General features: G+C 53.8%; 1 protein-coding gene across 16 annotated transcripts in view; it reads right to left on the reverse strand.

Annotated features, from left to right (window-relative positions):
• Positions 1–14,861, reverse strand: part of CDH23 (cadherin related 23) — a 410,879-nt gene that overhangs the window by 6,997 nt on the left and 389,021 nt on the right. For 6 of the 16 annotated variants that reach the window (XM_041749258.1, XM_041749272.1, XM_041749260.1 and 3 more), the window contains 13 exons: positions 14,576–14,779; positions 12,659–13,117; positions 9,089–9,205; positions 7,836–8,060; positions 7,086–7,255; positions 6,745–6,882; positions 5,716–5,835; positions 4,034–4,211; positions 3,667–3,878; positions 1,373–1,564; positions 1,118–1,231; positions 415–544; positions 56–307 (listed from right to left, as the gene is read on the reverse strand). In XM_041749258.1, coding sequence (XP_041605192.1) covers positions 56–307; positions 415–544; positions 1,118–1,231; positions 1,373–1,564; positions 3,667–3,878; positions 4,034–4,211; positions 5,716–5,835; positions 6,745–6,882; positions 7,086–7,255; positions 7,836–8,060; positions 9,089–9,205; positions 12,659–13,117; positions 14,576–14,779 — 2,511 coding nt within the window. Of the gene's footprint in view, positions 1–55; positions 308–414; positions 545–1,117; positions 1,232–1,372; positions 1,565–3,666; positions 3,879–4,033; positions 4,212–5,715; positions 5,836–6,744; positions 6,883–7,085; positions 7,256–7,835; positions 8,061–9,088; positions 10,706–11,297; positions 13,118–14,575; positions 14,780–14,861 lie in introns of those variants that run through there. The other 10 variants (XM_041749271.1, XM_041749269.1, XM_041749270.1 and 7 more) reach the window with 10 other exon arrangements.

Genomic DNA, 14,861 nt, shown 5'->3' on the forward strand with positions numbered 1-14,861 from the left:
GAGTGGCAGCGCAGGGGGCCGCCCGCACCCCGGACCCAGGCCCTGGCCCCGGCACCTGCAGTGTACTCGGCCTTGGTGAAGCGCGGGGGCTGGTCGTTGATGTCTTCCAGCACGACGCGCACCTCCTGCAGGGTGAGGTCAGTGACCAGGTCGAGGGCTGGGGAGGGCCCACGCGGGGGCGTCCAGCTGCGATTGCTCGAGGCCTTGACAATGAAGGAGAAGACGGCCTCCCGCTCCCGGTCCAGGTCCCGCAGCACCAGCAGCCGCCCGTCGGGCTGCAGATGGAAGTTCTTCTCTTCGTTGCCGGCTGCGGGCGGGACCAGGGCACGGGGTGAGAGGCAGGGCTGGGATGGGGCGCACCGGGGTCATCTCCAGCCCTGGGGGCAGTGGGGCACTGGCCCTGGCAGGCCCCACCTGCGATGAAGTAGTACACGATGGCGTTGGGGCCCTCGTCTGCGTCCACGGCGCCTGTCACGTTGCCCACGAGGGTGCCACGTGGTGAGTGCTCGGGCACGGTCAGCAACTGGTACTGGGGGCTGCCTTTCTGCAGGGGGGAGGTCACAGGAGGCTAAGTGCCTTTTGTGGGCGCTGAGGGACCTTACTGCCCGGGCCCTATGGGGTGAGCAGAACTGTAATATCCAGGGAGCATGAGCGGGCCCGGCCTGTTCTATGATGTACCCCGGCCCCCGAATGGCTGTCTGAACAAGGGGTCACACTCCTGTGCCCGTGCACATGCACACACCCCCACACTCACGCAGTCTCCAGGGAGCCTCACATCCCATGTGCACACAAGGGAACACCCCCACCAAGTTGTAGAGTGAGTCCATGTGAGGGGCTCAGCCCCAGCTCAGTGAAGCGGGGCTGAATTTCAGGTTTCCTGTGTGCGGCTGGGAGGGTTACAGCCCACGAGGCAGGCCTGTTCTGCTTTTCTGACTGCCCCGCAGAACCTGGAAATAGTCGCCGCTCAATAAGTATTGGTTCTAGGGGGTGTATGCACAGTTTCCGTGCGTAAGCACAGTGTGCACTGAGCGTGTGCAGGTGTGCCTGCAGGCAGGTGCATCCCTGTATGGATGTGGCTGGTGGGAGGGTGCGGGGGGGGGGGGATGGATGAGCTCACTGGAGGCCTCACAAAGAGGGGTTCATTGTCATCAATGTCCTCCAGGGCTACTTGCAGAGGCTGCATGGTCTCGTACGGTACTGGCTGGCCCAGGTCGCTGGCCACCAGGATGAGCTGGGGAACAGAGGAACACAGTCAGAGGGCACCAGGGGGGCAGTTCTGGGGGCCCGGGTCACCACCTTGGGAGGCATTCTAGGTGGGAGGTGGAGGCCCTGTGCCCAGAGGAAAGCCCCGCCCCCGGGGCCACCCCCTTACGCTGTACAGGGCCTGTTTCTCCCGGTCCAGGCGCTGAGCCGTCTGGATGAGGCCGCTGATGGGGTCGATGGTGAAGTACTCCCAGTCCCGGTTGCCCGCCGTCTTCAGGAAGCTGTAGCGCACGGCCCCGTTGAGGCCCTCGTCCTTGTCTGTGGCATAGACCTCGTAGACATTGGAGTGCAGCGGGATCTCCTGCGGGGGGTGGGGGGTACATCTGAGGGAACCCCAGCTCCCAGGCCCCGATGCAGCTCTTGCTCTTTCTCCTCACTGAGCGGAAAGTCCTTGCCACCACCTTCCAGCATCCTTAGGAAACATCTGCCTGCTTAGCTGGACTTGCCTAGAGTCTTGAGCATCTACTAGAATATCCCTTTGGCCCATCCCCACTCCCTGCCCAGAAACGGCTCGGCCTGGTCTCTGCCCTCCGTGCTTCAAGCTCTCTCAGGGTTACTGCCCTTCCAGGGGCTTCCCCATCCCTCGGATCCCTCTGGAAGGCAGGAGGGGAATCCAAAAGCTGAGGCCACAGCTGGCTCTCAGTTCCTGGGTCTGTCTTGCTCTCAGCTACCCTAATCACGAGGGCCCTAGGTATCCCCAGACAACAGCATCTGCCCAACGGTACCTGAAAACGAGGGACAGGCGGGCAAGGATGACATGGTGGACAGAGGCAACACCCGGGTTCTAGTCTGTTACCGATTTACTGGGTGACTTAGACATGCCGCCTCACAGCTCTGGACCTCAGTTTCCTGATTCCCCTGAGTTAAGTCAAAGATATCAAAAAATCTGATGGAGGGACCCCTGGGTGGCTCAGGGATTGAGTGTCTGCCTTGGGCTCAGAGTGTGATCCCGGGGTCCTGGGATCGAGTCCCACATCGAGCTCCCTGCATAGAGCCTGCTTCTCCCTCTGCCTACGTCTCTGCCTCTCTGTGTCTCTCATGAATAAATAAATAAAATTAAAAAAAAATCTGATGGACATCCTACAGGAACCCATAATAAGGCTGCACAGGGCACAAGGAAAAGAGCAACTTTCTAGGCTTTTACTTGAAAAATTATCAGCTTAGCATGGTTTTACTGTTGATCTCACTGATCATGACAATCAGAAACTCCAAATGGCACTTACATCTAATTAATAGAAAGTGGGATGACAAAGAGCATTACTTAGCAAATGCTGGCTGTTTGGGAGACAGGAATCGTTCAAAATACGGTGTCTTGAAGGGAAACACATAGCAAATGGGACCTTTATTGTGGAAAGAACTCAATTATTTTAAATTTATATCTTGCCTCATTCTACAAAGAAGACTGGAGACAACCTACAAGAATGTGTAAATTATCACAAGAGCGGAGAAGTTAAAAAAAAATCGGGGTAAAGGAAAATAAGTGGTTGGCAGGAAAATGGAAACGGGGTAGGGGGGCGAGGTCTGTGCACTCAGTCCCTGCAGGGTCACGGAGCTGGGGCTGGCTACTCTGAGCTCCCTGGTGGGCAGCACAAAGAGGACCACCCATCACGGCCATGGGCACCGGGAAAAGCAACTCATGAGCTAAGAGCACAGCGTTTCCTGGTGCTCAGCCCCACTCAGGTGCTCAGCCCCTTGTGGGGCCTCAAAGAAACAGAGACAGAGTGACAAGGACCCGACGCTGACATTCTGAGAGGTGGAGGCCTGCTGAAGTTTGGGGAACATGTGGGAGACACCCCAAGTGTACCCCCAAGGAGCTGGTCAGGCCTGGTGCTGAGAGGAAGGCAGGGCAGGCTGGGGGATAAGAGTACACCCGGCCTTTACAAGGCCATTGAGAGCAAGGGATGAAAGAAGGATCAGGGAGTTCTAGAACCTCAGCCACTTCCCCTTGTTTCTTATTTTGACGCCCCTCCCCAATTCCTAGGCCTCGTATCAGCAGGAACAACAGACAGACGGAAGGAACATGTGTGTGTATTTTGAGACACGAATACAGGGGAAGTGGGTGTCCGGGGAGGCTGCCTGTGGGAGCAGACGTCTAGGAACGAGAGATAGGGTATTTATTATTCTTAGTTCCATTTTGTGGCTGAAAAACCACTCAGAGAAGTCACTTTCTCAAGGTCATTGGCTGGTAGTGACAGGACCAGGACCTTGTGCCAACACAGCTCCTACTCCTACCCACTCTCTGGTACTGACCCCTGTGTGACACGGAGCAAGTCTGCCTCCCTCCCTGGCCTCAGTTTCCCCACTGTCACAGCGGGACCCTTGCACTGTTCCAGGCATGACTGCAGGGGGATGTGGCGGGCTGGGCACCGGGAGGGAGGCGGGAGAGCCAGGGGACAGCAGTACCTCTCTGATGTGGAGGACGGTGCCATTGGGCGGGCGCACGAAGACGGGGCGGTTGTCGTTGACGTCGATGACCTCTACCAGGAGCATGGTGGTGCCCCAGAGCGGCGGCTGACCGCCATCCGTGGCCACCACAGTCAGGTTGAACCTCTCGTAGGACTGCAGTGGCCGCTTGGTGGTCACCAGACCTGAGTCCATGTCCACGTGGAAGGCCTCTGGCAGGGGGCAGACAGCACAGCCGTCCTGGCTCTGGCTGAGACGTCCCTCCCACCCCTCCTTGTCCTCCCCCTCCTGCCGGCCTGGGGCTGCACCCATGACAGCCTGCTCCTCTCGCCCCCAAGGCATCATGGGTGGGGTGCAGACTACTCACCCACACCGGGCCCCTCGAGTGAGTAGGCCAGCTCCCCATTGGAGCCCGCATCCTGGTCGGTGGCCATCATGGTGATGACTGACGTGCCTGCCGGCTCATTCTCATACACGCTTGTGCTGAACTGGGGCTTGGAGAACTGTGGCCGGCAGTCATTGACGTCCAGCACCTGGATAACCACCTGGGGCGGGGGGGGGGGGGGCGGGTAGGTTGAGGTCAAAGGTCAGAAGCATGCTGGCGGGGGTGGCTGCTTCAGGCCAACCAGCCAAACAGGAGTAACCCAGGGTACACAGTGCCCACAACTGGAGTCCAGCCTCCATTTATCCGACCCCTAGAGTCTCAGTTTCCTTAGCTGTACGTTGGGGAGACAGTAGTGTCCCATGGCTCAGGGGCTGGAAAGGCTCCCCTGGGATGGTGTGGATGCGCAGCGCCTGGCCCAGGGAAACGCTCCGCAGCTGGCCCTGCAGTCACCTGGTAATGTGTGCCTGGGTCCTGAAGCAGGGACCCCTCCCTGCCACCTCCTGCTCTGTCCTTGGCTCCTTCCCACAGCGGCCCTCAACATCCGACTCTAATCTCTGGACCGTAATGCTGGACTGTGATTCTTTCATCCCCAAAGCTCCCTGTCGATTGGGATTTGTGTCTGGCTTGGGACCTGGCTCCCTCTGTGGACCCCACAGACCAGGGCGGGGCCTATGGGCCCAACCAGGCCAGGAGGCTCTTTCTCCTCCCCGCTCCTGAGGCCCTGCCTGATGGCGCCCTCGTTAGAGCCCTTCGCAGCGGTGACTCTGAGAACCCTGTCTGTGCACAGAGCACCTTCCGAGTGTCCATCCCCCTGACCCACCATTGCCTCAGGCAGGAGGCGTCATTGCTGCCCCCCCCGCCCCCCCCTGCAGAGTGGACACCTGAGGTTCAGAGAGCGTCCAAGCCGAACGCAGTGTGCTCAGCTTGCGCACCCTTAGTCTTCAGACTCCAGATACTGTGCCTTTCCCGGCACAGCAATGCGACACAGCGTAGCCAGTGTGACAGGGCCTGGATTCAGATGTGCGAGTGCTCCTGGCCCCTTGCCGCTACCTGCTGACAAGACGGTCTCTGCCCACCCGGCTTCCCGACAGCCCCCACGCTTCAGGAGAGTTCCCCTTGGATGGTTAGGCTGCTGTGGGGAGGAGCGGCAGGAACAGGGGGAGGAAGACGGGAGACAGAGCCTCAAGCCTCGGGGCTTGGACAGGAGTGGGGAGAGAGCTCAGAAGGTGGAACGCTGGCCTCAGGGTGACCGTGCTGATGCTGGGGCTGGAATGGGAAGGGGTCTGGGCACCGGATCCCCCATGAATGTTCCTCAAGGAACAAAGTTATAAAGATAACTGCGTTATGCTTACGTTTCGTTGCTGGGCTGTGCTGCTTTCACTGGGACACAATGGACAGTAGGACACGTGGAGCCCCTTGGGTTACACTCGGGTCTGTTTAACTGCCTCAGCAGGGGTTTGGCACAACAGATGTCTCTTAGAGAGTCCCCATCTCCCTAAGCCACTGCCACTTGGAGTCACCCAGCTAAGCTCCTGCTGTCTACTCCTGCCACCATGTCTCAGAGGGGACCGGGGGGCTCTGCATTCTCTAAAGTAAAAGCGTTGCTTGCTGCCTCCGCAATTCCAGTCCTTAGGGGGTCCCTGGGCCGGGCTGGTGGCCCTTACCTGCACTGAATTTTCTCGACGGTTGCTGGCTATATCCCCAGGGTTGTCTTTGGCCAACGCAGTCAGAATATAGTGGTCTTTCTTCTCCCGGTCCAGAGAGGACAGCACATAGATGTCACCCTGGTAGGGGGAGAGTGGAACCAGTTCTTTCAAACCGATATTTATTGAGCATATACTATACGCCAGACAGCGTTCTAGGCTCTGGAGCTGCGGCACTGAGAGAAACAGCCCCTACCCCCATGGAGCTTGGAGACTAGCGGTTCTGCTTGCCTGCTTGCCCCCACTACTCCCATCCACCTGGAGGTGGGATGGACCACCCAGGCCGGAGCTCACCGCCTGACTGTTCACACCAAGCAGGAAGGAGAGAGCCCTGCTGACAGGACAGAGTGCAGGGGGATGTGGGCAGTGAGAGGCAGAGGGACAGTCTAGTTCTGGCCTAGCTCCCGGGGAAGGCCCCGCCTGACCAACCACCCCCAGGCCACAGTGGTCTCACCCTGTGCTGACACACCAGCTAGCTCTGAACCAATTTACATTCACTGGAAATCATCACCCACCCTTTGTCTTGAGTTTCTACTCTCCCACAAGTCTGACACCCATGGCAGCATGGGGGATGCACCCATGGGGGAGTCTTCCCTCCCCACCAGCTGAGTATAGGGCCATGTATGCAGTAGGAGCTCAAACACTGTGCCCACTTTCTGCAGAGCTTCCCACACCTCTCTTTTGACAGTTTTGAAAAGCAGTCACATGGACTCGAATCAAGTTTTCTAGTCCGGTGGGGACACATCTCAGAATTTTTGTGTCAAACAGAGGCTTGTTCCAAAAGACTTTGGCCACAGGGACGGAAAGGCCACAGTCTTACAGGATGTCTGGGAGTCTTGCCAGGCTTGCTGACTTGGTTAAAAAAAAAAAACCCTCTGAGACCACAGAGGTCTCGGTGGCAGGTCCCAGAAAGTGGGATGACTATAATACTTGTGGTGGCTTCTCAGCCTCTGACCCTGGGCCCTTCTCCCTGCCCGCTTGCCTGCTTACCGTGGTGGGGTTGATGGCAAATTTGCCCTCTCCATCCCCGAGGCTGTACTCGATGAGGGCAAAGTTGCCTGAGTCGGCATCTGTGGCAGTGACAGTCAGGATGACGGTGCCTACAGGCACATCCTCGAAGATGGCTTCCTGGGAGCCCAGCGGGCAGGGAGAGAGAGGAGGGGGGGCTCGGGTCCATCCTGGAGGCTCTGCTCCTCCCCTAACCACTCATCTGGTAGACAGCCCAGAGCACCAAGCTGCTCACGGGGAGGTCATGCCCCCGGGGCTCAGAAGCTGGCAGGGGAGGGCTGGAAGATACCCAACGGCCCCAAGGCGTGGGCACGGCTGCCCACCTGGTAGGAAGGCTGGTCAAAGATGGGGTTGTTGTCGTTGACGTCCACGATCTCCAGGTAGACAGGGATCTCAGCTGCCCGGGGTGGAGACCCGTTGTCCGAGGCCCTCACGGTAAAGTTGAGCCAGTGCACTTCCTCATAGTCCACTGTCCGGTTGGCAATGACTTTCCCTAAGACACAGAGGCACCCACTGCCAGTCTGGCCACTCCTCACTCATGGAAGCTCTCCAAAGCACAAAGAGACGAATTGGGAACTCTGAGAGGCAGGTGTGGTCCCCTGGAGAAGGACCGTGGCCCAGCAGCACTATCTGGTGGCAGGCAGGCCAGAGGCCTCACAGCAACTGGTAGCCAGCCGTGCTCCTTACCGGCAGGGGTGAGAAAGCTTTTCACAAGTCAAAGGGATGAGAACCAACTAGTCCAGGACCTCCTCTGAGAGATTTTGCTCTTGGCCTTCTCACTCCCTAAGTGATACTCATAGTAGAAGCCTGTTCTGGCTGGTAGAGATGCTGGTGGAGTATCCCAGGTATCCAGCAGACCTCAGAGGAGGCTTCCACCCCACCCGGGTCTAGGTTCTCTCCTTTCCTGGAGTTTGGGCATCTGGGGGTGATGGGAATGCTGGCCATACTGGATCTGGCCAGCCCACTGAGGGGCTATGGTGGGACCCCAACTGGAGGGTGACAAGTGGGCCATGGAGAGGCTGAACAGGCACAGACACATGTCCCTCAACCCTCTTCTGGAGTTTACCACCCACCTGCTGAGGCGTCTTCCAGCTGGACATAGCCTGGGGGCATGAGGTCCAGCAGCGTGTAGGTGATCAGCCCATTGAGGCCCTTGTCCGGGTCCACAGCTGCCACAGCAATGAGCGTGGTGCCAGGGGTGGCCCCCTCCAGGATCCGCTCTGTATAGTAGGTGATTCCAAAGGGCTTGAACTGGGGCGTATTGTCATTGACGTCTAGGATGTTGACCGTCAGCTTGGCTAGGGTGGAGGCAGTGGGTGAGGGTGACATGAGGGACACCGATATGGCAAGGCCTGGCCTCCCTAAGTGTCAGTCAAGCCTGGAGAGGGTGGTGGCCTTTCACTGTCCTCCTGGGACTCTCTGAAGCTCAACCCAACCCTCATGCGGTGGCATGTGACCCTTCCCTCTGGTCTAGTCGCTCACTCTTCCATAGGGGAAGGGGTTTGGGTTCTACCAACGGGCTGAGTGACCTTGGTGGAGCCCCTGGCCCTCACTATGTCTCAGTTTTCCAGCCTGTCCAATGAGGTGGGACTGTGGTGGTCTAAGGGTCTAAGACCCTTTCCGCTCTTCAGCCTTCTACTTCCTGTCTGAGTTGTCCCCTCCATGTAACCCGCCTGGGTCCTTGTCCTCTCAGTGGGGGACATGCAGGCAATGACCAGGTCTGCCCTTCCTTCCTGAAAACTTGGGCCTCTGGTCTGTAAAGATAAGCAGCCACTATCTGCCAGGCCTATCTCCCCATCCTAGCAGCGGTCTGTGCCTCAAGGCAGAGGTGACTTGAGGCCACCCCATCACTATGTCCCCCTCCTGTTCTTGCTCTGCCTACACAAAATCCACTCCTTTAGCAGCCCGTAACCTGTCATGCCCCAGGCTGCAGGCAGGGCAATGACCTGTGCCCCTCTCTGCTCTGCTGTCTGCACCTTCCAAAGTAGTGTCCTAGCCTCCACAGACACTCACGTTTCCTGGTGCTTTCCTTCCTCTGGGCTGACCCCATGGTTTGCTCCTGGATCTGAGATCCCTGTCACACATGCCAGCCACACCCTCTGCACTGGTTCTGACGAGGGGAGCCTGGCCTAAGTCTCGGCTGGCCTGTCAGTTTCTCAATCCTCATCCAGCCTCTATCAAGCCTTCTTCCCACTCTGAGCCTTTGGGTTCAAGATCACACACAGTTCTGGGCTTCTGGATCCCCCACTGTGCATGTCCCCAGCCTGCTGCCTCTGCCTTGATGGGCTTTGAGTTACCCAGGGGTGATGCCTGGGGGGTACCTTACCATTTGGCACACTGACAGAGCGCTCTGGGAGGTCGCTGGCATTGTCAATCACTGAGAGAGTGACCTCATAGGTGGCAACCAGCTCCCGGTTCAGTGGGGACTTCACCATTACGGACCCTGTAGACCAGACTAGGTTCAGTCTGAGGGGAACCCCATAACGTCTGGGCCTCCCAGGGGGCGCTCCTGGCTAGCTTTCCCAAACCACACCAAGGGCAATGATCCCCAGTAGAACTGGGGCTTGCCGGTGACATCTTTGGCTGGGATGAGACCACAGGCACCTGCAAGCTGGGGGCACCCCACTCTGCCCCTCACTCACTGCTCACTAGCCAGGTGAACTTGGGAGAGTTATTTAACATCTCTGCACCTGTTTCCTCACTTATAAAATGAGAATAATTACAATACTTACTGCATGGGGCTATTTTGAGGATCATAACTGTAAAATGAGCTTACATTTGCAAAGGGTTTAGAATGGTGCTTGACACATACTGCCACGTAATTGCTTGTTTCAAAAATGCTCATATTCTACAACAATGTGAGTATACTGACACTTCTGAACTGTACATTTAAATATGGTTAACATGATAAATTTTATGTTATGTGAATTTTATCACAATTTAAACAATGCTTGTATTCTAGGGAGACCAAGTATAAAAGGTCAAGGCAGCGAGTAATCCCTGAGGGTATTCCCTGGAGGGGACAGTGGTGGGGTGGACTGGGTAGTCAGGCCTATCTCTTTGTCTTGATTAAGTGAGGCTTGACAGGGCCTGATAGTGGGAAAGGAGTACTGACCTGTGTTAGTACTAGCAAGGAGCTGTTTCCTTTTCTCCTGACCACCCCCCCGCCCCAGCCCCTGCCTGCCCCTGAATCACAGAGGAACCCTCTGGAGGCTTGGGCTTGAACTGGAGAGACCCACTTGGACCAATCTCAGGGCTGGCTCTGTTGGAGGGCCTGGTGGCCTGATCCTAGGTGAAACTTTCTCTCTGTCTCCAGCTCCCTCTCAAGCAGTGTGATATCTGGGATTCCCTTCCCCCTTGGCAGATCCCCTGCTGGGCTTCTGTCTTCCTCGGGTCCCCAGCCATGGGGCGGTCACTTACCCTGGGCCGCTGCCTCCTCCTCCTCCTCCTCTTCCTACTCTCGCTCCCCGTCCCCGAGGTTGGGGAGCGAGGATGGGGAGAGGGTGGCTGCATTCAGTCTGCAAAGGCTGGGCCACGGCCTTGGCCTGGGCCCCACAGGACAGGAAGGGTGGTAGGGGTGTGGTATGGAGGAAGGCAATGGGGTGAAGCAGAGATGAGGTGGCAAGTGACAGAGAAACAGAGCTCAAACCTGCAGGCCTGCCAGCCATGAGGAAGAGAGAAGAGGGTTAACATCAGTTAGTTCAGGGTGTAGAGGGGATGGAGCAGAGCAGGGCATGGGGGACGGTAGGATTCAGAGCAGACAGGGGCAGGAGGTTTGAGAGGGAAGGGAGTGGAAGGGAAGGGGGATAGGAAGCCAGGGGAGCAAGTGGGAGCCCCGTTGGATAGAAGCACTCAAGGGGCTGAGGCTCTGGCAAGAGGAAAGGGGAGGAAAGGTAAGCAAGGGAGGGAGGGAAAGCATGAGGAAGAGGGGGCAGAGAAGACACTGGAAAGAAAAATAGAGAGAAGAGAGTCAGTCAGAGGGAGGGAGAACAGAGAAGAGAAAAGCGGTAGAGGCATCAGTAGAGCATAAAGTAGGGGCAGGGCACAGGGCAGCTTTCCATGGTCCTGACCAGCCACTGCGGCGGGCAACCTTGCTCACCTGGGGCCTGGCTAACCTGAGATTGTTCTAGTGCTCATGGTTTTCCTGTCTTCTTTTGTCCTTTGGGCCTCAGATGCATATTGAGTGAATCATACTCTTTGGTTTACTGCACCCTGTGATCATTGGTACCATTATTTATTTATTTATTTATTCATTCATTCATTCATTCATTCATTCATTGGTACCACTCTTGTTTTATGTATGCATCTATTCTCTTTTATTCCGATACTCCTCTCCCCTCTTCTCCCCTTTGCCAATCACTATATTACATTTTTTAGTATATTTTTTTTATTGGGGTTTGATTTGCCAAAATATAGCATATCACCCAGTGCTTACCCGTCAAGTGCCCCCCTCAGTGCCCGTCACCCAGTCACTGCCCCCCCACCTCCTCTTCCACCACCCCTTGTTCATTTCCCAGAGTTAGGAGTCTCTCATGTTCTGTCTCCCTCTCTGATATTTCCCATTCATTTTCTCACCTTTCCCCTTTAATCCCTTTCACTATTTTTTATATTCCCCGAATGAATGAGACCATATAATGTTTGTCCTTCTCTGATGGTCAATCACTATAATGGATTGAAGCAGGACTTGAAAGTGTTCCTGAAAATCATGTATTATTTTTTGTGTGTATTTTACCTTTACACAAATGGGATTGTGATATCTATACCTATATCTATACATATCTCCCATTCTACTTCTTACTCTTTCAGTAAGTCCTTATTTTTAAGGTCTACCCACATTTCTCTGTGAATCTAATCTATTGCTTCTGGCTGATGTATAGTATTCATGGTATATACCCACCGTGTTTTGCTTTCCAATTTCCCAGGGATGGATGCCCAGGTGGCCTCCAACTCCCACCATGACAGGTAGCATGGCATACAGTCCCGTTACTGACCTGAGAATATCCTTGGGTCATATACCTAGGAGCAGAACTGTTGAATCATGGGGTATGAGTGTACTTTATGCAATATAGCAATATAGCTGTCGAGATGGGGGAAGCAGTCTAAACTTCTACAGTAGTGTATGAGTGTTCTGATGTCCCCACATTGTCACCAATACTCAATACTGTCCAGTATCTTAATTACATATAGAAAATTAATATATCATTGCTGTTTTACTATGCTTTTTTCTGAGTAACAATGATTTTTAGAATTTTGTCATAGCCACATTAGTTTTTCTGTCACTTTCCTGGGCCTTTTAATAAGTATACCTATAGGGGTCCCATGGCCCCTTCCTAACACTCTGGAGTAGCAAAAACATGAAACTCTTGGGAAAATGGTAAAGCCATCAAAATTAAGATAAAAAATGAAAGGCCACAGTTGTTTGTTTTGTGATAGTGTAAGAAAATCATCGAGGGTATATATAAGATTTACAAATGACTTAAATGACTAGTATATGTTTGAAGAAAGTATTCAACTACCCGGTTATTAAAGTGATACATATTAAAACAAGGTCCCATTTTCCTTACACAATTACAAACACGAAAGCTTTATAATGTTTAGTATTGGCAAGAGTGTGGTGAGGGGGGCGTTCTCATGGGAACACTGGTAGAGTGAGGGTCCCTGAAAGGAGAGTTGGAGCTGGTCCAAGGAGAAGGAGGAGGAGTGAGGAGAGAGGGAAGGAGCCAGGGGAGAGAGGGAAGAGAGGGAACAGTGTGGTGTTGGGGGTGGGGAAGAGAGTAGGAGGAGGAACAGTTGAGGAAGGGAGAAACGGAAAGAAGAGGATCAAGAAGAAAGCAGAGGGCACAGAGGCTGGGGCAGGGAGTCAGGAGTGGGGTGGCAGGGGAGCAGGCCCTTGTACCTGTGTTGATATTCACGGCAAAGGCATCCTCCTGGTCGGGCACCAGGCGGTCAGTGTCGTCCTTGGCCACGATGCTGATGATGTGGTACTCGAGCCTTGGGTTGAGGTCGCGGTCAATGGCAGTGATGTTGGCAATGACGGTGCCCGGCTCAGCCGACTCCAGCACGCTCACCGTCTGGATGGGTTTGAGGAACTCCGGGCGGGAGTCATTGACGTCGTCGATAAGGACAGTGATGATGGCCGTGCCGGAGAGAGGGACAGTGCCTCTGTCCGTGGCCACCACTGTCAGCCTGTAGGATTCCTGCTCCTCCCTGTCGATGGTGGCATTGGCAACACGGATAACCCCAGTGATTGGGTGGATGAGGAAGCGGTCCTGAGCCCCAGCTTCTATTCGGTAGATCAGCTCCCCATTGAGGCCACTGTCCCTATCCGTGGCTGTGACCTGCAGGACTGAGAATCCTACGGGCCGGGGGGGGGGGGGGGGGGGGGATGGGAAGTGCCTGAGCAAAGTGGGCTCTTGCAAAAACTTTAAACCAGGATACATTTGTTGGAGGTTCCTAAGGGCTGGGTCTTGCCAGTGGGTATCCTTTACACAATTTGCATGTTTGCAACTTTGTGGGTAACTTTATTTCACATTCTGGGATTATTTTTATTTTTTAGAGATTTTATGTATTTATTCATGAGAGATACAGAGAGAGAGGCAGAGACACAGGCAGAGGGAGAAGCAGGCTCCTTGTGGGGAGCCCAATGTGGGACACGATCCCAGGACCCCGGGATCATGCCCTGAGCTAAAGGCAGATGCTCAACCACTGAATCACCCAGGTGCCCCATTCTGGGATTATTTAAGAGATTGAAAAATATTTAATAATTTAATGATTAGTAATATCTTTTGCAAATTGTTAGCGATTAGTAATATCTTTGGCAAATGGTCTGCTTTTGACATTTGTCCTCTTATCTGTCAATGTATGCAAATTATAGAATTATGATAACTGGAGACTTATCTTTTTCTCAGTTTGTTTGTCTTTTAATATTGGTTGTTATTATTTGGTGTAAAGAAACTGAATTGAGTATGCACGAAAATTTGATAGTTTTCTTCTCATTTGCTTAGAACTTCTTGATCAGAAATCAGAAAAATATTCACCAAAGTTTCTTCTTTTACTTGTAAAGTTTTCTACTCTTTTGTATTTTTTCTAGGATCTCTTTGGGTTTCATTTTGGTGTCTGATATTCGGTGAGATTCTACACTAAATATTAATATTTTGCATAAGTAGTTTTCACAACTGATTTCATTGTTTCCTTTCCTTTTTTTAATATTTTATTTTTAAGTGATCTCCACACCTAATGTGGGGCTCGAACTCACAACCCCGAGAACTAGGGTCGCCCACTCCACCGATGGAGCCAGCCAGGTACCCTTCATTGTTTTCTTCATCACATAGTATTACTTTCCTTAATTTATCCTTATGTGATTCTGGGTTACTTTGTCCCAGAGTCTCGTATTCATATCGTGTGGTTTTGAATACTGCAATTTTGTAATATGTTCTAATATCTGGAAAGGCAAATCTGCCTTATTTATACTTCTATCTCAAAATGTTCTAACTCTTCCAGATGACCTTCATAATCAAATATACCCTCCAAATCATATCTGATTTTAATGAGAATCATATTAATCCTATTTTGACTTTAAAACAGTCTTTCCATCTAGGAACATGGATGGAACATATCTTAATAATCTCATTTTACAGACAAATAAGTGAGGGCGGTCTGGTTTTTCTGACTTCCTTTCCAGTGCTCTCTCCACCCACCCTACTGCCCTTCTTTCTCTCCACTGGGTAAATTCTGTCTCCAGCCTGTGAGGCTCCAATCCCTGTGGACCACCAAGTAGCTCCTGCCTGGGGCTTGAGGCCTGTGCCATGCTTACCTGGTGGGCAGTTCTCTAGCAAGTGGACAGTGAGGGTGGATGGGCTAAAGGTGGGCCAGTTGTCATTGTCATCCAGGATGGTGACCAACAGGTCGGCTGTGCCATTGAGCAGCCCAATGTCCTCAGCCAGCAGCAGCAGCTCCAGGACCGGGGGTGAGAAGGCCTCCCGGTCAACGGTGACACCTGACTTCACTGTCACCACGCCTGGCACCCGGTACCACCAACCAGGGAGACACAAAGGAAAAGGGGTGGAGTAGGGAGACAGGGCAAGAGCCAGTCAGGAGAG

This window comes from Vulpes lagopus, chromosome 3 (genome assembly GCF_018345385.1).
Source record: "Vulpes lagopus strain Blue_001 chromosome 3, ASM1834538v1, whole genome shotgun sequence".
NCBI lineage: Eukaryota > Metazoa > Chordata > Mammalia > Carnivora > Canidae > Vulpes > Vulpes lagopus.